The 23536-nt window shown below is 39.3% G+C and overlaps 2 protein-coding genes across 2 annotated transcripts in view; one reads left to right on the plus strand and one right to left on the minus strand.

The window, feature by feature from the left end:
* LOC121639738 (tripartite motif-containing protein 16-like) overlaps positions 1 to 23536 on the minus strand; it is a 191967-nt gene that overhangs the window by 147081 nt on the left and 21350 nt on the right. The window lies entirely within an intron of this gene.
* tec (tec protein tyrosine kinase) overlaps positions 2456 to 23536 on the plus strand; it is a 29631-nt gene continuing 8550 nt past the window's right edge. The window contains exons 1-9 of the mRNA XM_041985191.1: positions 2456 to 2641; positions 11052 to 11255; positions 12784 to 12888; positions 16271 to 16352; positions 17068 to 17196; positions 18622 to 18665; positions 18771 to 18979; positions 20261 to 20326; positions 23120 to 23174. Coding sequence (XP_041841125.1) covers positions 11118 to 11255; positions 12784 to 12888; positions 16271 to 16352; positions 17068 to 17196; positions 18622 to 18665; positions 18771 to 18979; positions 20261 to 20326; positions 23120 to 23174 — 828 coding nt within the window. The 5' untranslated portion in view covers positions 2456 to 2641; positions 11052 to 11117. The remainder of the gene's footprint in view (positions 2642 to 11051; positions 11256 to 12783; positions 12889 to 16270; positions 16353 to 17067; positions 17197 to 18621; positions 18666 to 18770; positions 18980 to 20260; positions 20327 to 23119; positions 23175 to 23536) is intronic.

The raw sequence follows: 23536 nt of genomic DNA on the forward strand, positions 1-23536 counted from the left end.
CACATTCCAAAGCTGCTTTGTTAGATTTAGATCTGGTGACTGTGGAGGCCACTGGAATCCAGTGAACTCATTCTCATGTTCCAGAAAGCAGCTGGAGATGATCTGAGCTTTGTGACCAGCCTGTCTGGTACCAACAACCATGCCACGTTCAAAGTCAGTTAAATCCTCTTTCCTTCTCATTCTGATGCCCAGTCTGAACATCAGCAAGTCGTCTTCACCAATGCAGTGAGTTGCTGCCATGTGGTTGGCTGATTAGATATTTGTGTTAACAAGAAATTGAACCTAATAAAGTGTATATAGAGTGTATATTCTAAAATCTATTAAATGATGGAAGCATCTTCAAAGTGATCACGTAAACAGCATAATCTGATTACCCTTTATCAGATAACCACCAGATTAACTGATTATGAGAAATCAGATTAACACATTTAAATTTCTCCCCAAAACTATGATGTCTTTGTACATGTAGACACATTTAAATTCTTTTTTTTTTTTTTTTTTTTTAATCTGCGCATGTGCAAAAATCTGCATCACTTTTGTTAAAAAGACAGAAATGATGCAGTCACAACGTGAGCAGTCAGCAACAGAAAACAAAAGGATATAGCGGCCCCTATGGGCTGGAGTTTGACACCCCTGCTATAAAACTTCCTTTTATTATATACACACCCATACACTAAAAAAATGAGTTTTTATTATTATTTTTTTAATCTGCTTTTATTCTTTAAAAACTACTTTATGGATGTGGCTGAGACATATAATACAGAATAAAAAGTTTGTGGAGCAAAATTCCCATGTTAGTGTAGGTACGGTCTAAAATTTATGCATTGTTATTGGTTTGGGCTTTGAGTAATGGGTGTTACCCCAACACTGTTATCCATCCATCCATCCATCCATCCATCCATCCATCCATTAATTTTCTTCTACTTATCCGGGTTTGGGTCGCATGGGCAGCTGCCTAAGCAATGAAGCCCAGAAGTCCCTCTAGCCGGCCACATTCGCCAACTTATCCGGGGAGATCCCGAGACATTCCAGTCCAGCCAAGAGATGTAGTCCCTCCAGTGTTTTCTGGGTCTCCTCCCAGTGGGATGTGCCTGGAACACTTCACCACAGAGGCGTCCAGGAGGCATCCTGACCAGATGCCCAAGCCACCTCATCTGGCTCGTCATGTGTGGAGGGGCAGCGACTCTAATCTGAACCCTCCCAGATTACCGAGCCCCTCATCCCATGTCTAAGGGAGCAGTGGAGACAAGCTTGTATTAGCCATCCATCCATCCATCCATCCATCCATCCATCCATCCATCCATCCATCTCTGTTGACCTTGCTTTTAAGTAACTTTACAGTTTAATGTCATTTTTGGATTAATTTGCTGTTACTATAGCTAACTTATCATTGAAATGTTTTCCCACTCTGCTGCTGAAAATAAATTGTTAGGTATTAAAAAGGACAGTTAAGTTATGGTTAAGCATTACAATGTAATTTTTTTAAGGTTAGCTATTGATGACGACACAGTAAAGGTAAGGAAAACACAAACGGTTGCTTTACAACCTACCCTTTCATAACGTTTTTCAAAACTTCCTTTTACTTCATGCTGCTATTTAAATGCATCACACACTGAAAGGCAATCTGGAAAGTATAAAAAATATCCAGATTTTGTCTTTGTCAACACAAATGCTTTTTAGCTTGATTGTTTTTGGTTACATTTTTCTCATTATTGTAGAAATTCACAATATTTTTGGCTATTTATTGCTTTACTTAGTGAAATTGTGGTGACAAATTGACTGTGAAGGACTGTTTAGTCTCAAGTCTCTACAAGCTGGTCCTCTAAGAACAGAAGCGAAACTGCTGACTGGCACGAAAAAAGCAGAAATAGAGAGTGAGAACCGACTGGGCAAAAAGTAAATTTGGACAATATACAACTGCAATGCTGTAGCTCTGTACCTCTTACCAATCAACTATCAATGATTAAACATAAAATGTTTTATATAAACTCAGTTAAGAAATTCAGTTACGCCTTCAGTTAGTCTGTACACACACACACACACACACAAATGCATGTCTTGTTTGCATGTCATTTTATATATATATATATATATATATATATAGAGAGAGAGATATAGAGAGAGAGAGAGAGAGAGAGAGAGAGAGAGAGAGAGAGACTGTCTCAAAGGTCACCACCCAGATTTAACTGGTAAGAGTCTCTTGTTGGATAATAAACAACTGATGCTTCTCGTTTCTTTAACAGCCATGGAAAATATGTTAATCTGTTTCAGAGGGGTCAAATTATTGACATGCATCAAGCAAAGAAAACATCTGAGACTGCTGAAATGATCCTATGACCAATTTTCTAATATCTAGATTCTTTTTGCGCATGCGTCAGAGTCAAGCTAATGCCGCAGACACTTAATATTTCCACTCTGTTATCAGGACTGATTTGAATACTCATATGATGTCACACCCTGCTGACTTCATTCCTTTTAACGCGCGCACACGTTTTTGCATTAGTTCGGTACGAGGAAGTCCGCGTATGTGTGTGCGTGTGTGTGGGTGTGCGCGTGTGTCGTCTGTCTTCATTTCCTGACTGACATGCGGGACAAATGCCCAGCGGAGAACTGAGCAGAAGCCGGAGGATGAAGGGTGAAGGTAAGACAAACATTCAGCACTTAGCTTATTAAAAATGTCTTCAGACTATCCTGAATGTTCACATTTACAGACACTTACACGGGAAGTTTATGGTACAAAACCTAGGGGTCAAAGACACGGATCAACAGGTCTGACTGCTTAACCGAGACTTCGAAGACAAAATATGACAACATGTAAAACCTGAGTAAATATAATAGTTGTGTGGCTTCGTAGAGACGCCACAGTAAAAACAAGCCTGCGCTGCTGTTTTAAAGACATTAAATGGAAGTCTATTATTCGTTTTGTGGGACCAAATACGGTTTTTTAATTGTTAACAAATGAACCTAAACACCTGAGAGCAGGTGTAGTATAGGCTGCGTGGCCGCGGAATACGGGAACGCGCAGTATTTTTCCTTCCATTTGCTAGATTCAGGTGCTGTCGGAAACATGGACACTAGGATAAAATATTACTCAAACACAGTCAGACGCAATCAAAATGCATTAATATTGGAAAAGCTTTTACTTCTCTGGTGCTAGAACACCTGATTTTTATTGGAGGACCCAGACCAGGAGACGGGTGGTCGTTAAAAATGAAAAAAAGGCCAAGATTTGAGGAAATAATTTATTATTACAACTTAAGTGGTCATTAATTTAGCTAAAAAAGTGAACTAAAATTTGTAAAAGCAGCCAAAGATATTTTTTGCTAAGATAGATACGTTGATAGGAGCTTGTAGCTATAAACTAGCTTGCAATCTAATCTATTAACTAATTAAACTAGCTTGTAGATACATCTGTTAACTAGCTTGTAGTTATGAGCTAGCTTGTAACTTCATCTATTGATAAATGTAGGCTTAAATGCTGCAAAATGGTCAAGAACATGGTGGTGTTCATGTAGAGTACATGTGTAAGTACATGTGCCATTTACCTGTACTTGGGTATGTGAGGTTTACCAAGATAAAAGGTCAGTTTACACAAAATATTTGTTAGAATTTGATTGTCTATTCTTGGTAAAAAAAAAGAAAAAGATCTGTCTGGAGGGCCAGTTAGATTATACTAGTGGCTCATACCATCCCTCTGGTCCCACCTTTAGAGAGTAAACAAACAAACCACAAAGAAACTAAAAATGCTCCGAACAACTAAAAGGTTTATGATCCGTGTTAATATTAATGGTGCATAGTAACGTCAGTGTTTTCTGCTTCCCTCCAACAGCGTTTAAATTATTAATTTCTTGATAACAAACCTGAATCCTGGTAATAGTATTCAGATTTTCTGAGTATCATTAACTAACCATCTGATATCAGTTAATATATTTCTTCTTTGAATTTCTTATCAGATCATTTTGTAGTGAGTCTTTGCATAGGCACTCTGACAAGATGTGTTTCCATGCACCCAAGCATCCGGTCTAAACAAAAGTAGTTTTACATTTAAAAAGGCTCATCCTACTGATCTGCAAGAAAAATAACAAATAAAAGAGCAAAAATAATTAGTCTCTTCAATTTTAATGATAAAATCCAATTACTCAAGACATATTTTACCTCACAAATGTTTTACCTTAAGTTTTTTTTTTTTTTTTTTTGCTGCTGCTGCTGCTGCTGCTATTATTTCACTCTTCATAAGCTATAAAAAAAACATGTCAGCCTGATGTGGTTTTGGCACACCCAGAAATAACAAATTTAGTCTGAACACTTGTGTTCATCGCTAATGTTCTGCAGCAATGACAGTACACCTCTGTGTAAATTAGCACAAAATTCTTGCATTTTTAGATATATACTGCAATTCTTCAATGGTGGTTGACTGGGGATAGTGTAGCTAATTCTATTTCATTTTAATTAGACAGAAAAATATTAAAAATGTGTTTTTGGGAGTTCCACGTTATTACTCTATCAGCCAAGCCTGATGTGTGACTGATGTTTTTGCAACCTTTTTTGGGAAGTGAGACAGATCTGAGTCTTGTGTCCAGACACATGTGACTAAATTACTAATAATCAGCCCGATTGTCCAGCTAGGCTGTAAATACACTTTGAAAGGATAAAGATATGTGGCGTTTAATTGCTAAAAAAGTAAGTAAAACAGGGCAAGAGGCTCTGAGTGCATCACGTGACCCCGACTTCTTCTTACTGATATGTGTAGTGTCTTGTAAATATAAATAAATTCTGACAGTGTAACTGAGAAATTGCTTTTTATAAATACTAGCAGCACTTTAGCCTAATCAACTATATAATCTACACAGTTTTTTCAAAGCAAAGTGTTGTTGCATTTTATTTTTAGACTCCCACTTATCTCTCTCTATCTTTCTGCAGTACCTTTTTGATGACACAAAAAGAAAATTGTCCTCCTGTTTATACCATCACACCTCATTGTCCCTCAGCCTCTTTCTCCCTAAGTTCGGCCTTAATGTCAAGACCATAGAGGGTGAAAAAAAACCACAAAGATGGCAGGAAGAAAGTGTAAGAGTGACTCAGATGTTTTTCAACACAGAGAACTAATGCATTTAGAAGAAATTAATCTGGGTTCTTATCATTGAGGTTTGTGGACATTGGGTTTATAAGATAGAGAATTAAAAAAAATGCAGCTCTAATGTATGTTGGAGGCAAATGTTAAGCTAAAATAAGTAGCTCTTTATCAGGTTTTGCTATTTAGCAGTCTAATAACAGATAAAGTTACCCATCAGTATTTAAAGTAATAACAATTAAGTAGCTGCTACCCTTAAGGGAACCACATACTCATCAGTCAATTATTATATTCTAATAACATTACATGTGGATCTCGAAATGGGTCATTGCGTAAAGACTGGCAGGGTGGTGGAGGAAGCACACATGGAGTCTGAAATGTTTTGTTTATTTGGACAAAAGTTAGCCATTCAAACTTATACTGGGGTTGGTCACAGAAAAAGATGCTGCCAAAAGACCATAAAGAAACTTAACAGAAGAAAAAAAGGAGGCTTGGCTCTTGTTTTTCTGAACGGAAAACTCGTAACTTGCAGAGAACCGCAACATTCCAGATTTTATGATGGCTGGGCGTAGTACAGGGGTGGACTAGTTCGGTCCTAGACAGCCACAGTCCTGCAAGTTTTGGATATTTCGTTGTTTCAACTCACCTGATTCAAATGAAGCAGTCACTGAGCCGAACTTGATAAGCTGTTGGATCTATCTAATTTGAATCAGTTGTGTTGGAGCAGGAAAAAATCTAAAACTAGCAGGACCGCGGCTCTTTAGGACGGAACTTGCCTACCCCGACCTAGTACCACCTGTAGAGTGTTAAATTTCTTACTAATATGTTTAGTGTCCAATCAGTTGTCTTTGTAAAAAGGCATATTTGTAGATATTCTAAATTTGGCTATCTTAGAGGTGTCTTTTTTCTGAGTTAGTGCAGCGAGAAGGTAAATGAGAGTTTTCTCATGGTGATGACATCACCTGCTGTCGGGTGCTCGGAATTCTAAGTAAACTGGAATGTAGAACTACTAGCCTTGTAGCTAACCTAGCTGGTAGATTAAGCTATTAGCTTGTAGTTTTATTTATAAACTAGATTGTAGCATCATCTGTAGCTCTGTAAACTAGCTTGTATCTGTGAACTAACTTGCAGCTTAATCTATGAACAAACCTAAATATATATTAATCTATGAACTAGCTTGTAGCTTTGAACTAGCTTGCAACTTATTATATTAACTAATTGTAGCTATGAACTAGCTTGTAGGTACATCTGTGGGTTAGCTTCTAGCTAGACCAGATATTCTGTCTATAAGAACAAACTACTGACGTCAGTTAGTAAGCAAGTTATTTAAGTAATATTTCTATCAACTTCACTTGACAGAGAGACCGTAAATATACCCAAGAATAACTCAGGACATTTGTAAGTAAAAATATATATATATATTAAAAAATAGGAGAAAGTGTATTGGAAGGCTCGACATGCAGCAAAGGTTTAACATTAGAAAAGCTTTTATTTCTATTTATTTATTTATTTATTCTGTTTTAAATTCTGACTTAAATAAATTAGTGTTGAAAAATTATTTTGGGTTTGAGTTTGTTTTATATTTCTTACAACAATGTGAAAAGGATATTAATGGGAGAATTTTTAAGAATTATTCTGTACAAAGTAACTAAAAAGTTACTTTTAATAATAACACATTACTTTTTGGTGTAAGTAATCAACAAAGTGAGTTACTTTTTCAATGAAGTAACTACTAACTGTAACTAGGTACTTTTTTTACACATCAACACTGGCCTTGACTGAACAGAGCTGGACATGACGTGTGTTGAACATCATCACCCTTGTTACATAGTCCATGGGAAGCGAGAACCTTGTTCTTGTTCTCAAGGCCGCAAGAACAAGAAAAAAGTTAATTATGGTCCAGTTAATTCATACATCACAAGAAGATTTGTCCTTGACGGGGCGGGAATGACTGCTGGGGGTCTCTGTGTTTTTATGTTCAATGAACAATTGAGCCAGTTATTTCATACTGAACGAGGAATAAGCAGTCTGTGTCTTTATATACCACATATGTTGTATTTTCGTACTTTCTTAGCATCTGGATCAGTGCTCAATAAAACTATCCATTTATCTCGCATAAGCAGAAATGCAGAAGTCACAACTTTCCGCTTCACGCTGTTCCACGCTAACCACGTCCAACCAATCGCACAACACTTCTTGGAGCCCCACAAGATAAGAACAAGCCTCAAGAACTCCCAAACCAAGGCCAGGAGGACAAAATGACGTCATTGTTTCCGTTGTTCACCTGTTTGCAGTTAGTCTGAAACGCTGCAGCTACACTATTCATTAAGACCTATCGCTCTCACATTACTCCAGTTCTAATGTCATTGAACTGGCTGTAAGGATTCAGGATCCTATTAAAGATCCTCCTTTTCATCTTTACACCCTTTAAGAATCTGGCACCAAAATACATCAGTGACCTTTCAACTCCTGATACCCCTGTCGGTCCTCAAGCTCCTCTGATCAAGGCCTATAAATTGTTCCTCGCTTTCAACTGATAATTTGAGGGGGCTGTTTGTATGTCTGGCTCCCAGACTATGGAGTAAACTTCCGCATGCATTTAAATCTGCAAACGCAGCTAAAGAACCAACCCTTTTCAAAATGTTTAAATGGCTGACATTTGAATCAGGTGTGCGATGGAAAACATTGACCTGAACAATATTCAGCAGTGGGCTGTTGAGATGCAGGGATGACAAAAGAGACACACTATCCTGCTGTAGGCTCAGCAACAACGCAGATTAATTTACTTCATCACAGCATCTTTGCTTTTAGGGTTAAGAGGCATTTTGAGGGTTGTTAACAGTGTAGAGAAAGTTATTATTAATGTGATAAATTACCTGTTAGTAGCCAGTTAAATTGCTTGACTAAAATAATGTGTCAATAAAAAGTTGTCTTCAGACTACAGATTTTTTTCAGACTTTACACTGAGCAATATTGATAGCATTTTCACTAATGGTATGGCCCTATTAGTATTATTACTTTCTGATTTCAGTGTTTGCTTAGAGCTGTAGTTCCCAAAATGGGTTTGGATACATGAAGTTTTCTCTACACAGTTTGTCAAAATTAGAAGTGCACATGTAGAAAAAAAATGATTCTATCAAAAGTCTGTAGGAGGATGAAGGGAAATGCATCAAACGCTGCTGTTAAACAGCAGTGGGACAATTGTTGATGCATCTTAGATTTAATATACACAACAATGTTCAGCTGATTTAAAAACAGCATAGCAGCAAGATACATTCACTCTCTAAATCACTTGTCAAACTGGCCCATTTTGACAAGTGACCATATTTAATTACTATTATATGATATATGGCTGATAGAGTGCACACACCTCTATAATGCTTCAAGTCCCACAACGCAGGGCCAGTGGGTTGGTGCGTCAATCATGGCCTGTTCCCCCCAAAAAATGGCTATAGGAAAATTGGACAAGTGAAGACTGAAAGCAGAGAATATGATGACGGATGTTAAGGACAATGCTGTCTGTCTTCTGTGTGGAGACAGTTTGGCTGCAATGAAAAAATAAAACGTAAGAAGACAATTCAAGGCAAAGCACCACAACAGATGTAAGCATCTGAACAGGAAACAAAGGCTCCAAAAGGTAGAAGAGTTATCAACCCTTCAAGTGCCAGTTTTAAGAGAGAAAAATGTTGAATATGAACCAGAGTTTATGGTAGTAAAGTTTCTCATCTAATTTAATTTTTTACATTTTTTCTCTTGCTATTACAGGACATATGATTTTTCAAATGAGGAAATTATTCTTGGCTGTTTTTTGCCTTTCTTCTGATGTGCATATAGAGCCATAAAAAAATAAATGCAACAGATTTGAACAGACTTTTTATTTTATTTAATGATTAATCTTGTTTTATAGGCAATAACTAATAGTCTCTGTTAGTTCCAGGTTCAATGTGTGCAATAAGGTCAAAGGTTTTAAATGAACATTGAACCAGTCCGGGCCAAACTTGTTCCAGTTTTTTCATTTTGGCCCGCTGTGTATTTGAGTTTGTCACCCCTGCTCTACAATGAGACCAGCAAGCAGATCAGGGGTCATGAAACAAACATAATGCAGTCCAAAGAAGCTTCACACGCACTAACGGAAATATCGTTTGAAAAAGCTCACAATAATTTCCACAGTCCTGTGGCTCTGTGTGTGCAACTTTGCTCACACATTTACTCTGCACCAGTTTAAGAATATGCTTCAGGAAAATCAGTCTGGTCTGGTTTTTGTTGCTGAATTGTCAGTCCTTAAAAAACAAAACAAACAAAACAAAAAAACTACAAAAAGATGCGGGGTCAGAGGATTGAAATAATTGCTTAGTGTATCAGTAAGTGCAACAAATATGTTGATTCAGCTTCAACAGGAAATTAGTCTAAATGAAAGCTAGTAAATCCTCTGAATATTAAACGTCTGTAGTTCGTCTGAGTGCAGGAGGATGTGAAAACCAACACTATTACAGAAACTCAATACAGTAAATCAGAAAAGGTTATTTTCAGGTTTACAAGTGGGCACATTTAGGAAATAGATTCTGTTGAAGTTTCTTTTTCTTCTTTTGGTAAATGGGAAGGACTTCCTGTCTGTGGCAACACTAATTATGACCTGATACCAGGAATTTACATATAGTCATTTAGTGAGTGGTTTTTTTCTGCAGGTGAGAAGCTTCAGAGCAGGAATGGTTTTTAGCAAAACTCTAAAATTTGACAATCACAAAATTCTATTAGCTAAATTACATAAATATGGTTTCAGAAATGTTAGCTATAAATGGTTATCAAATTATGTTTCCAATAGAACTCAGTTTGTTTATGTTAAGGGGTGCTTAATTCAAACAAAGCTAAACTATAACGTAGGGTCCCACAGGGGTCCATTCTTGGACCACTGTTGTTCCTTATTTATATAAATGACTTATTTAATATTACAAATATGCTTTAACCAATTATGTTTGCAGATGACACAACCCTGTCACACTCAAACCTTATTACACTGATTGAGAATGCAAATGTTGGACTTGTTGCCTACAATGCATAGTTCAAAATAAATTATCTTGCAGGAGGGTTAGCCATCTTGTTACCACAAAGTGTTTTCACACTTTGTATTACATCATTGTGTCTTTTCTCATGTACTGCAACTTGGTTTCAGAGAGCACTTTTCCGACTACTTTCTATGGGATTTTACTGCGTCACAAATGCTTTGTTAGACTAGCATCTCAATCAGAACCACACTTTTCTGCCCTTTTATTTCAGAAACTCAAGATTTCTGACAGTTAATGAAGTTAATATTTTTCAAAAATGCTTTTTAATTTATAAAATTTTGTCAACTGAAGGAAAAATTCCCAAACAGTTCATTATTTATTTGAAAGGAAATTCATCTGTTCCCTCACACAATACAGTCGAAGGATCTCCATCCTCCCAAATGTCTCATTCATCAAGGCCGATTCTCTGTACTACTGTACTACAATTTGGAAGTTTTCTCATTTGGCAAGCCAGTGTTCATCAGTGGAAAGCTTTAAAAATCTTTTCAGAAATCCTTTATGGGAGGGCCATAACAGCATTCCATCCTCATTATTCTAGCATCACTGTATCTAATGTTATTGTTTTGTATTCTTGTCATGTTTTCAATATTTTTTTTTCCTTTATTTCATATTATCCAATGGACATAGCAAATAGTAATATCCATTGATCAGACACCCCTCACCAACTTCTGTCTCAATTTGGCCACCCAGTTCAAATTCCTTATAGATTATAGAGGATGCGTTTGTTGTTGTGAGCAAGTTTTTAAAGAAGAACACATAAAACCGCACACTCACTACCATCTTTAGATTTTTTCTTTGGGATTGCCTCAGTGAACTTAATCCAAATTATTTTCTAATACAAACATTCATCATTCCTCACATTTGATAAAAACTAAAAACATGTTTGCTTTAAGTTAAAGTTGTTTTTCTCTCCTTAGGTTAACTCCATTCCTGTGCATTGTTACAACATCAACCAATGGGCAGAAATCGTGGATGGGACTAGAATGAGCGGCGAACTGCTGTTGGAGGAGACGCTGATCAAGCGTTCGCAGCAGAAGAAAAGGACGTCTCCGTTAAACTACAAGGAAAGACTGTTTGTTCTCACCAAGACCAGGCTAACATACTACGATGGAAGACCCGAGGTCATTTTTATAGCTTTCTTTAACGTCTTTAGTTTCTATTTGTTCTCTTATCAATGTTTTTTCTCCTAAATTAACACTTAAATAATTTTATCATGAATGATATGTTATGCATGCTTGTACATCTTTTCAGCAAGATTCTTGTTAGCTTAGCTTAGCATAAAGCAAAACAGTTCACTTGGCTTCTGTCTGAGAAGCTTAGTTCAGCTAATAATTTTGTTCTATTTACAGCTTGTTAGCTTAGCTTAGCATAAAGCAAAACAATTAGCCTGGCTTCTGTCAGAAAGGCTAAGCTAAATATTTATGTTGTGATTAGCAGCTTGTTAGCTTAGCATAAAACTATAAAGTTTTCCTGGTTACTGACTATATACAATTTAGCTCAGTTAAATCTTTGTGTTGAGATTAGCAGCTATTAGTTTAGCTTAGCATATACCATAACTATTACATTGCTCCTGTCTGAAAAGTTTAGCTCAGCTAAAATGCTGTTTTGTGATTAGACATTTGTTAGTTTAGCCTAAAGAAAAACAGTCTGGCTTTTGCCTGAAAAGCATGATGCGTTCCAGTTGTCCTCAGAACTCGGAATTCCAAGGAATTTTTGCTGGAAGTGACGAAGTTACCTAATTTTTGTGAAGGGCGAACTCCCAGGTTTCAGAGGATCCTGAGATTCCAGATTTAAAGATGGCTGTGCCCAGTACAACAAAGCTGTTATTATTAAAATTCTTCATAATATATTTTGTGTCTGTTAAGTTTCTACTGTAAATTGCAGTGAGTTGTTATCAATAATGACATTGTTACAGCAGGCTTTAATGTCAAAAATTGCGTCATTATGTGTGGTTTATTAATCATTATCACCAAAATTGGCTGCTGTTCTCATGGTGCACAATTTTACGGTGGGTTTGTGATTTTCTAGTTTTTATGTGGCATTTGTAGATGCTCACAAATTAGCTATTTTGGAGGCTTCCATGTTTTTCTGAGATGGTACAGCTGGAACACGAATTACCTGGTAATGAGATCACTAATTCCTGACCACTCTGAATTACGAGACAACTTAAATGCACCATTATTTCAGCTACATATTTGTGTTGTGATGAGCAGCTTCTTGGCTTAGCTTAGCTTAGTTTAGCTCAGCTTAACATAAAGCAAGACACAAAGGCCCTGTCTGAGAAGCTCCTAACCAACTTGATCATATTATACCTCAGGGTTTCTTTTCTGATTAATGATAATAGTAATATAATATTTTTATTAATAACATTCTTACACATCAGTATTTAATAAATAAATAGAGTTAATACAAAAATAGTCAAAAGCCTTAACTGTGTATTTACATTTGATCTAATCATTTAGAGGAAAATAAAAAGCATACTTTCTGAAGGAACTGGCAGCACTAGGTCATATAATGTGAGAAAACAAGCTTTAGATTACCATTCATCTGATAAGCTGCAGATCAAATACAATTTAGTACCCAAGAATGAGACACGTCTCATTGTCGAAGTAGAAAATGCTATTTTTGACAAATTGTTTCCATCAACAGAAGAAGTTCAAGAGGGGCTCGATTGAACTGAGCCGCATCAGATGCGTAGAGATAGTCAAGAATGGAGGTGGGAGCATCCCTTGCAACTACAAATACCCATTTCAGGTACAAAGATGCACAACCACTTCTTGTATTCAGCCATACTCGCACATGTGAGATGTTGTTTGTGTCGCTATAAAGACACAGTTTGAAGGGTATGCTTATCTTCAGGGGTTCATGCGTCTATGTTAAAGGTTACATGCATGTGTGCAGATTGTTTGCAATGATGGCATACGTCAGTTTTGGTTTATATCACAAGACTACCAGAAGTCTGATCCAATATCTGTCTCAAACACAACCCTTGTGATTACAGTGCTTCAGAATGGATTGATTTATTCTTTTTTTTTTTTTTTTAACCTGTCTTGTCCAGCATCGTTGCAAACAGAATGATTGTCTGGCTGCCGTCTGGTGCTGGGCAATTTTACTCTATCAAGCAGGGATTTATACTACATGTATAAAGTCCCTCTTGATGACATGAAAAACTTTATTAAATCAGACTCTTAATGCTGGACTCGACCGGAGGGGACAGAGAGAGAGAGAGAGAAAAGAAAGTAGAGAGAAGAGGGAGGGGAGAGAGAGGGACAGAAAGGGTGTGGGGAGTGCGGGTGGGGACTTGAAACATCATACAGAAGACCATGTAATCCATACTACTTACAACATATATAGCTAAGATCATCCTAGCCAGTAGGTCATTACACAACTAGTTGATAATAGTAACAATAATAATAATAAGAGTAAGAGTAATAATAATAATAAGAACAGAAATAATAAAAAAAAGAAAAAAAATATGATAATAGATATAAGTGAAACTGCTGTATTCAAGAACACGCGCAGAGAAACCTGTGTGGATGTGTGGGAGAACTTGGCCACACGGCGACGCAAAGACTGTGTGGAGACGTTCAGGAAGGAGTGACCATGCAGAGTGATCATGCAGATGCCACCTCACTTGAACAGAGGCCAGAGTCAGGCCAGCGGTCCCGAGACCCAGGCCACCAGCCCCCCCGCAGGCAACAGATCCCGACACGTCCACAGAGACGACCACTCGCCCGCCCAGGAAGGCAGCAGCAGGAGACCCCAGCAGGAGCCGCCCCGCGGACACAGGGCACTGGCCCCGGCGGGCCGAGGCCAGCAGTCCCTGACCCCCCCGGGCACCGGCCGCCCGGGACAGACGGGGCAGAGGGCCCGGGCCCAGGAGCGCAGGGACACCCCCCCCCCACAGGCCGAGGGCCAGCACGCCACCCGGGGGGACCCGGCCCGCCCAGACGGCCACCACCAGAGGCCAGCCCCACACCCCAGCACCCAGCCGCACACCCCGAGAACCAGTCCTGCCCCCCCCCAGACCAACACACACACACACAAACACACACACTCTCCTTCCACTCCTCCATTCATCCTCCCACGCATACACCATTCAACCCTCACATACTCTGTCCTCCCACACACACACCATCCTTCCACCATCCATCCTTCCACACACACACACATCATCCCTCCACCACTCATCCTCCCACACATACACCATCCTCCCTCTCATACACCATTCATCCACCTTCACACCTCCCACACACACACACACACACCATCCTTCCACTACCCATCCTCCCACACATACATCATTCTCCTACACATACACCGTCCTCCCTCTCCTACACCAAACATCCACCTTCACGTACCCCATCCTCCCACACACACACACCACCCCTCCATCACCCACTCTCCCAAACATACACCACTCCCCCACACACACACCATCCTCCCTCCCATACACCATCCATCCTCCCGCACACACACCATCCTTCCACCATCCATCCTCCCACACACTCCCCCATCCCTGCACCATACATTCTCCCACACATACCCCATCCTCCCACACATACATCATCCCTCCACCATTCATCCTCCCACACCCACACCACCCCCCCTCCCACACACCACGCATCCACCTCCACACACCCCACCCTCCCACACACCATCCCTCCACCACCCATCCCCCCCACACCACTCCCCCCCCCACACACACACACACAAACACCATCCCCCCACCACCATCCTCCCGCCACCCCACGCCACGGGGGGACAGCCCCAGCCAGGAGGCGAGGAGACACGAGCCAGGCCCCCACCCCCCCACCCCGCCCCCCACTCCCCACCCCCAAAACAGCACCTTCCAGCCAAAACCCCCCGGGACAGCCCGCCTACGCCCCGGGCCAACGCGACATGCCACCCGGCCCGCCCCGCCCCCGGGCCATCCATGGAGACAGGGGCGCTTGAAGACCCCATCCCCCCTCCCTCCCCCACTAGTGATGGAATATATTATGTGCTGTTTGCAATTAAAAAAAGAGGGTTAAAATTGGGGGGCAGTAACTGCATTGAGGAGGGGGCGGGGCCACCTGAGCAGTCCCACCCACCTGACCTCGCATGTTCCACCCCCCAAAACGTGTTTGTATGTTGCAAATGTTATTTGTGCTCAGTGACTAAGTGGAATTAAAAGCTGGGAGGCATGCTGCCGCTCGGCGAAGCAACGGGGCCACTATGATGACCCCCCTGCCCCGCCCAGCGCAACAAGCACACCTCCCACAGCCCTACCTGTGTATGTAGTGAAGAGTGGGGGAGGGGAGGGGTCAGGAGATGTAGGTCCAGAGGGGAGTAAGCCTCCCCCCTGGAAGACGACCCGCCAGTGGCTTAGGGCGCCCCCGTCCCCCGCCGGCCCCGAAGGGCGTCACAGGCCCGGAGCAGGCACCCCAACCCAGGCACGCCACGAACCCTGGATTGATTTATTCTACCTCCATATGAATCTAACCTTTTTCTGATATACCACTTAAAACCATTTAAAGGAGACGGCATTCCTTCATTCTTAAGTCTGGCTCTGCTGGAGGTTTTTCTCTGTTAAAATGGTGTTTTTATCTCCACTGTCACCAACTGCCCCTGTTCATGTTCAGGACTGAAAAGTAAACTGAAAAGAATGCAATGCAATCCTACGTTTGTTACTAGACAGAATTTTTTCATGAACTGCATTATATTAACACAATTATAAATTGGATTACTTTGGATTATATAATCCATTTGATTTAATTTGACTGTAATTATATTATACTGAATTGGATTGAGGTGGATTATAATCGGATTGGAGCTCTAAAAGTACCTTGAGATGACTTTGTTGGGAATCAACAATGTACAAATAAAGCTGGAATTGAATTGAATTAACAAAATTGAATTGAAATGAATTGAATGAAATTGAATCTCTTTTTATAGCCAAACATGCTGATAAATTACTGCAGATTTTTTTATATATATGTTGTGTTTAATTTGTAGAGACCAGCATCACAATATTATCTTTTGCTGATATTGCTGGTTTAATGTCACATGCTATGACACCTCCCACTTAAATTATTTGACTTTCACTTTAAACTTGAAAATTTTAGAGTTACAATTAACATTTTTCTGTGTTTAGGTGGTGTACGACACCAACACCCTCTATGTGTTCGCTCCAAGCCAGAACAGCAGAAGTCTCTGGGTCCAAAGTCTAAAGGAAGGTCAGTTTCAACAGAATAAAGATGCCTATAACGAGTTAAGTGTAACAGATTTCACTCTGCAGGAAAGTTTTCACACCTTAAACCACACAATGGAGGCTGGCTTTCACACAGCAGAGGGGCCAACAGAACCTCATGTTTCCACTGCTTTGTTGCTCTTGTGAAACTTTTCTCATGAAACAGTGACATGCATCTCACATCCCACTTTGCTTAGATGCCACTAATTTATTCAGCATTTGTTTTTAGTGTAAGTTAACATAGATGCTCAAACAAACCTGGATGTTTAAAGTTATTGTTCTGGTCTGGTTTTATAAACATCTACTGCTGGATAACTTTCACAGAAGAACCATATGACTGTATCAGCTAAAGACTCAGAAACTAAGACTAAAAAAGTTACATGATGACTTTATGTTTGTATGAACACATCACTCTGGATCATAATTAGAGAAATATGGTTGGAATGTGCTTTAATTCATTATAAATTTAGCTGATTTGTTTTTGGTCATTTTAACACTAGGATTTGTAGGATAAAGTTTGTACATTGGAATAGAAATATTACAGTTTTATTCTTAACTGAGAAATAGTGTTTTAATGGGAAAAAAATTAAATGGGAGAACACGTTCTCAGATGTACTTAAGAAAATTTTGAAAGATAGGCTGCACATCAGCGCTGACATACTTTTGTGACTATATATGTGTGTGTGTGTGTGTACATCTAGAAATCAAAGACAATACAGTGGTGTTCATGAAGTTTCACCCCCAGTTATGGCAGGAGGGGGTGTGGCTCTGCTGTCGCCAGGCAGAAAAACAGGCGCTGGGCTGTGAGGAATACAACCTGTTTGGAGACAGTAAGACATGTCCCTACTTCTTCTTTACCTGTGTCCAAGATGTGTTAGGAGGGGATCCTTTGAGTAGAGACAGGCATTTCAAGCAAAATTATTTTTCAAAATTACTGACATTATTCAGTTCAGTTCCTTTATTAAGGGGAAATTTGGTTTGCAGTGCAGTACAATATTCAAGGGACAATCAAGACAACCAAGACAATAAAATGAACAATCACAACCACAATAGAACCATGGATAAGTAAAAAACGGTAAGCTCAACAGAAAAATAAATCTATAAAAATAATACTAATGATTCAAGTTCCAAGACCTAATGGAGTGCTTTTTAGTCAGGAAGGCAAATTAAATCTCAAAAGGCTTATTATTACACTAAGAATAAAGGAAAATCTAAACCTAGGGAACATATATCACTCTTCACATACTGCCTTCCAGCACTGTGCATTTTTCCAGTTGGAAAAATTATACCATAATAAAAATCCCAGTTTGGCATTATCTCTGCAAAAGAAGCAGATTTCTGGCATGTAGGTACTTTGTCACAGCTGTGAACATAATCCACCAAAAACCACTTCATCCTCTTTATTTATTAAGTTTCTGATAGTTCGTAAGCCTTACATTTAGAGGATGGCAGCAGGATGACCCATCTGATATATAATACAATTAACCAGTCTGACATTCTGGTCCACATTACTTACCAGAAGGTGTGGTATGTGTGCCACTGGCCGGTACCTGTTTGCTAGCTTGTTTACCTGCACATCCGAGTCACGTGACAGTACAACATCAAAACACAAGAGGAGGGAGGAGGAGCAACATGTGATGAAGAGAAACTTCCAAAGAAACACAAATGGCCAGGTCGCTTCTTTGAGGAAATGTACCAGCACATGCTGCACAGAGGAAAGGAACTGAAACTTGAGTATCAATAATTTTACACTAAGATCGATCAATATCGATGCCGACATTGATATTAATATTTGGAACGGTCCGCCCACCACTTTTCAAAATGAACCTAATGCTAACCTCCTCTGTTGTTTATAATTTTGTTTGCTCCCTAAAAATTTAGTAACTCCATCTGGTCTCAGTTCTGTAATGCGCCCCCTAGTGGAATCACCTGGTAACAAGTACTCTGACAAAAGCAAGTTTGTCAACAGTTAAGCTTATGACGGAGCCGGTTGCTTACACTAATGCTTAGGCTGTTTTAAAAGGCTTTGAATATACAGCTGTTTGTCTTTGAATGATAGAAGTAAAAAGTTAATAAAATAAGGAATAAATAAAGATACTGAAAGTATTTTAAGTCAATTAGTTCATAATTTATGCTGTTTTCTGGCTCATTCAAACTCGCTACTGCAGATTATTCTGCTGAAGGAGGTCAAGAGGTTACACTTACTTAATAACAGTTTTCTGCTTCACTGATTGTTTCTGTTCTCCTTTTTCTAGTCACCAGAAAACCTTTACCCCCAATTCCTGGAGAAGAAAATAAAGTGAGTAACCACCAACAGCACAATCACATGCATGCAGTTGTAAAAGTAATACACACTATACCAGCCACCCCAAAACCCATGAGTACATCCTCCTTCCCCCTGCAGCGACGGCCTCCTCCTGACCCCCCTTTGTCTGAGGAGTATGAGGATGAGGATGCAGATGAAGATGACGACAACAATGATGAAGAGGTGGTTGTGGCTCTGTACAACTTCCCGGGAGCTGAGCCACATGACCTGAGCCTGGTAAAAGGAGACGAGTACGTCATCCTGGATAAATGTGACGTCAACTGGTACAAAGCTCGTAACATGTACGGGTGAGTGTTTAACACCGATCTCACATTAATCATTAAACCAGCTAATAAATATGTTTTATCTTAAACTATGATACTGTGGAGTATTTCAGTTTTCAGTCTGAACATTTATAGGTATATTACAAATAAACAAATAATAAAAAAAGATTTTATATTATTTTAATTACATTAAATGTAAACATTTATAGGTTAAAAATGGGACTCAAAAACAAATACAACTTTCTTAGATGCCCACTCCCATTGGATTTAATGGGAAAGTGTTCAAACTGTTGAATCAGGGATGGAGAGATTCACCGATCTGAATCGGTGGTCCCAGATAGACATCACCATGCACCACTGTGCATCAAATACAGCTGCCGGCTAAATGCGTAATGTATCTTTGTTAGCGTGTCTACATCAGTAAAACCCATGGTTACATCAGTTATTACATAGTTTATCTCCTCTTCACCCATGTTTTTGAGGCACCTTGAATGCATCTTTTGCCATTTTGTTATCAAAGCATACGGGAGCCAGCTGGCCCAGCTGTAGTTAGTAAACAGCAAACATGGAGGGAAGCAAGACAAGACAAGAGATGAAGAGGAGGTATTCAGCGTATGTTAGTGTTTTTTAAAATTACAGAGAACATTTTTAGTAAAAGGACCTGAGAAAAGGACTGTTTGTTTGTTTTTTTTTTGTTTTTTTTTAATTAAGAGGCCAAAAAAAGACCTTAATAAATGTATTGTACACATAGAGAACAAGATTTATTATAAATGTAATAAAAAAATTATTTTTATGATTTAGTATTTATTCGTAGTAAGACAATCCTCTGTCTGTACCATGCCGAATTGCACCTTCTTTATTTATTGGTTTGCTGTATAGAAAACAAACAAGTATCAAATACATCCTTCGTAGGGAAAGAAAGAGGAAGAAATAATTGTGATGTTATTTAGAAACCAAATGTAGGGTTGTGAATACTTTGTAATGTGGTGAATTGACTTGAATCGTATCATGAATCATATCAAACCGAATCAAACTATATAAATTTAAATCGTCATATCATGTCATGAGGAATGAATTGAATCGCAGTGTATCGGCTGTATCGTTAATATATCGTATCGCTGGCAGCGTATTAAGATGCGTGTCGAATCGGCCTCAGTGGTGGAGATTATTATGCCTAACTTCTATACTATTGACAATTAAATCCCAGCGTGTTTGTGAGTAGCGGCATATTTAATGTTTTTTTTCCAGTGATTTTAACTAATTTATGTCTTTCCTTGTGTGTTTCTGTGTGTTTGTGTTTCACAGCGAAGAAGGCTACATCCCAAGTAACTACATAACAGAGAAGACGTCTGGAAACCTGGAGCAGTATGTGTACGTGTGTTAATAATTTTCTTTGGTGAAGTCTCTCGTTGTTGGCTCAACACAAATATCTAAAACAGTGCTCACTTATTGTTCAACACATTAATAAGTCAACTTTAGACTGAGCGTTATGTATAAATAACAAAAAGGCTGAGACGGATTTCAGGTTAAATGTTGGGTAAACATTTGTTTTTACGCAGATAAAAGAGCAACAAGATCAAAACACAGAGGCTAGAAATTCATGCCCACTTTCTGCTGTGAAAACCTAAAAGCTGTTTACATAAACCAGGTACATGCATGTGATTTGATCATTTAACAGAGACTCTGAAGGAAATCTCTTTTCTGATCAACCTTGTTAGCTAGGCGTTTTTTTTAAAGATAATTTAAACCATCTTCAATGAAAGTCTTTCCACTCGAGCTGAACTTCCTGTTGTTTGATGTGCTTAGCAGGAAGTGGTGTGATTATGCTGTACCACAACCATTATCACTGTCATCATTTTAAAGTTGCTGCTTCTACTACCTCTCTTCTGTGTCGATAGCACCTGAACTGTGTTCCACCAAGGCCTGCAATGAGTTCGCCAAATTCTTCACAGGAAAAAATCCAGAATATCAGACAAACAGTTGGTTCATAAGCAGCAACAGGTTCAGGAAATATACTGTGTCCATTGAAAACCAGCTTAAACACCATGACACAGTTTAATCCCATTAGCAGCAAAGATCTGGGCGATATCATATGTGAGCTGAACTCCTCCTCTTCCTGCTTGGACATCCTGCCCACAGGCCTTTTCAAAAAGGTCTCAAGAACTCTGGAGCCAGATCTGTTACAGATTGTTAACTTGTCTTTAATTTCAGGCATCTTCCCAGAACTTCTAAAAACAGCTGTAATCAAGCCTCTTGCTTGTGTTGTTCTTACTCTCAAATGTACGTCGCTTTGGATAAAAGCGTCTGCTAAATGACTGTAGACTGTAAAAACACTGTTACAATAATCAAGCCGACTAAAGATGAAAGCTGGACTAGTTTTTCCAGGTCCTGCTAAGACATCAGATCTTTTACCCTTGATATATTCTTAAGGTGATAGTAGGCTGACTTTGTAATTCCCTTAATTTGTTTTTCAAAGTTTAGGTCTGAGTCCATCAATACATCCAGATTTCTGGCCAGGTTGATGGTTTTTAGGTGTATTGACTGAAGCTCTGTGATGACTTTTAATAATTTCTCTTTCTCTTCTCAGTTTTGTTTTTGTTTAACTGAAGAAAGTTCAGACACATCCAGTCATTAATCTCCTCAATGCATTTCCCAAAAGCCTGTACGGGGCCTCGACCTCCTGGTGACATTGTAATATATATCTCTGCGTAGCTACTTTTGTTGTTCTTTATGACCTGTGCCAGTATTAGTGCTATAACTTACTGAAATGCTGATATATTTTACTGCTGTGCATGATTGCTTTTACTGCCACTCTAACTACACCTGCTGGGCTAGAGTATGGAGCAAGGGATAATCAGACGTTTGTCCTCATCTCCAAAGTGTCAAAAGTCAACCTGATTGAGTGGGTGTGTGTTGAAAAGCTGCCAGGGAGGCTTGAAAGAATGATTATATTATTTACACTCATCGACTGCTTCATCAGGTCCACCATGCTAGTACTAGGTTCTGGTCCCCTTTTTTCTCCAGAACTGAAATTATTGATGTCATAGATTAAACAAGCTGTTGGAAACATTCCTGAGAGGTTAAGCATCACACAGTTGCTGCAGATTTGTCAACTGCATCCATCATGAGAATCTCCCGTTCCACCACATCTGTTCGATTGAGATCTGGTGACAGTGGAGGTCATTGGAGTCCACTGAACTCATTGTCATGTTTAAGAAAGCAGCTGGAGATGATCTGAGCTTTGTGACATGGTGCATTATCCTGCTGGAAGTAGCATCAGAAGATGCTACACTGTGGTCATAAAGGGATGGACATGGTCAGCAACAATACTCAGGTAGGCTGTGGTGATTAAACCAGGCCATGTTGGTACTAAGGAGCCCAAAGTGGGCCAAGAAAATCTCCCCCACACCGTTACACCACCAGCAGCCTAAAGCAAATTCTGAACCTATCATCTGAATGTGGAGCTGAAATGGGGACTCATCAGACCAGCAACGTTTCTCCATCTTCTATTGTCCAGTGTTGGTGAGTGTGTGTGAATTGTAGCCTCAGTTTCCTGTTCTTAGCTGACAGGAGGCACCCGGTGTGGTCTTCTGCTGCTGTAGCCCATCTGCTTCAAGGTTGGATGTGTCGTGTGTTCAGAGATGCTGTTCTGCAGACCTTGGTTGGAACCAATTCTTATTGGACTTCCTGTTGCCTTTCTGTCATCTCCAACCAGTCTGCCCATTTTCCTCTGACCTCTGACATCAGAAGAAATTGTGTTATCTAAAATAAAAAAATCAGTTTGGGTATTTCAGTAGATATTAAGAGATTAACGTTTTTCAATTCGATTCAATTAAAAAAAGAATTTAAGACATTCAACAGAGTTACATCTACACTGTCTCCATTTTGTTGCCACAGATATAGCTGTTAGTGCACATATTTTAAATAACAAATGTAATATGTTTTGATTTTTGTTGAACAGTTAATTGTTCAGATCATTGTTTAATCACCTGACAGATTGATCAGTCTCTCATTTCTCTAAGGATCACCTATAAAACCAGTTATATTTCGGGAATTGGGGTTAGGCCAATTTGTGACTCTGCAGAGTCGAACCTCCATCTTATTAAGCCGACAGATGACTGGAGAGAGTCTCATGCTGAAGGGATATGTGTTTGTTTTTTCTAGATGGTACAGTAAGCAAGTCAACAGAAACAAGGCTGAGGAGCTGCTGAGAACACAGGTTAGTCTCTTTCTTTTCTTTAGCTTTTTCTCTCTTCCTATTTAAAACTTAACCTTCATTGTTTTCTCACATTTCTTTCACAAGCCTCACTAGTTAATCCCTCTATTCTCCTCATACTCATTTGTACCTATACTGCCTTTTTAGGCCCAGTCATCTACTCACGTGGCTTTTCATATCACTGCTATGCAGATGATACCTAACTGTAGCCTTCATTCCCACCAGATGATCCCATAGTTTCAGCTTGCCTCTAACACAGTTTTGCTCAAACTTGGGGGCACAATGACATGACGGGGTGGGGGCATGGGGTTGGGAAAATGTAAGTTAGTAAGTAGAAATTTTATTTATATAGCACCTATCAAGAA

This window comes from Melanotaenia boesemani, chromosome 5, assembly GCF_017639745.1.
Source record: "Melanotaenia boesemani isolate fMelBoe1 chromosome 5, fMelBoe1.pri, whole genome shotgun sequence".
Taxonomy (NCBI): Eukaryota; Metazoa; Chordata; class Actinopteri; order Atheriniformes; family Melanotaeniidae; genus Melanotaenia; species Melanotaenia boesemani.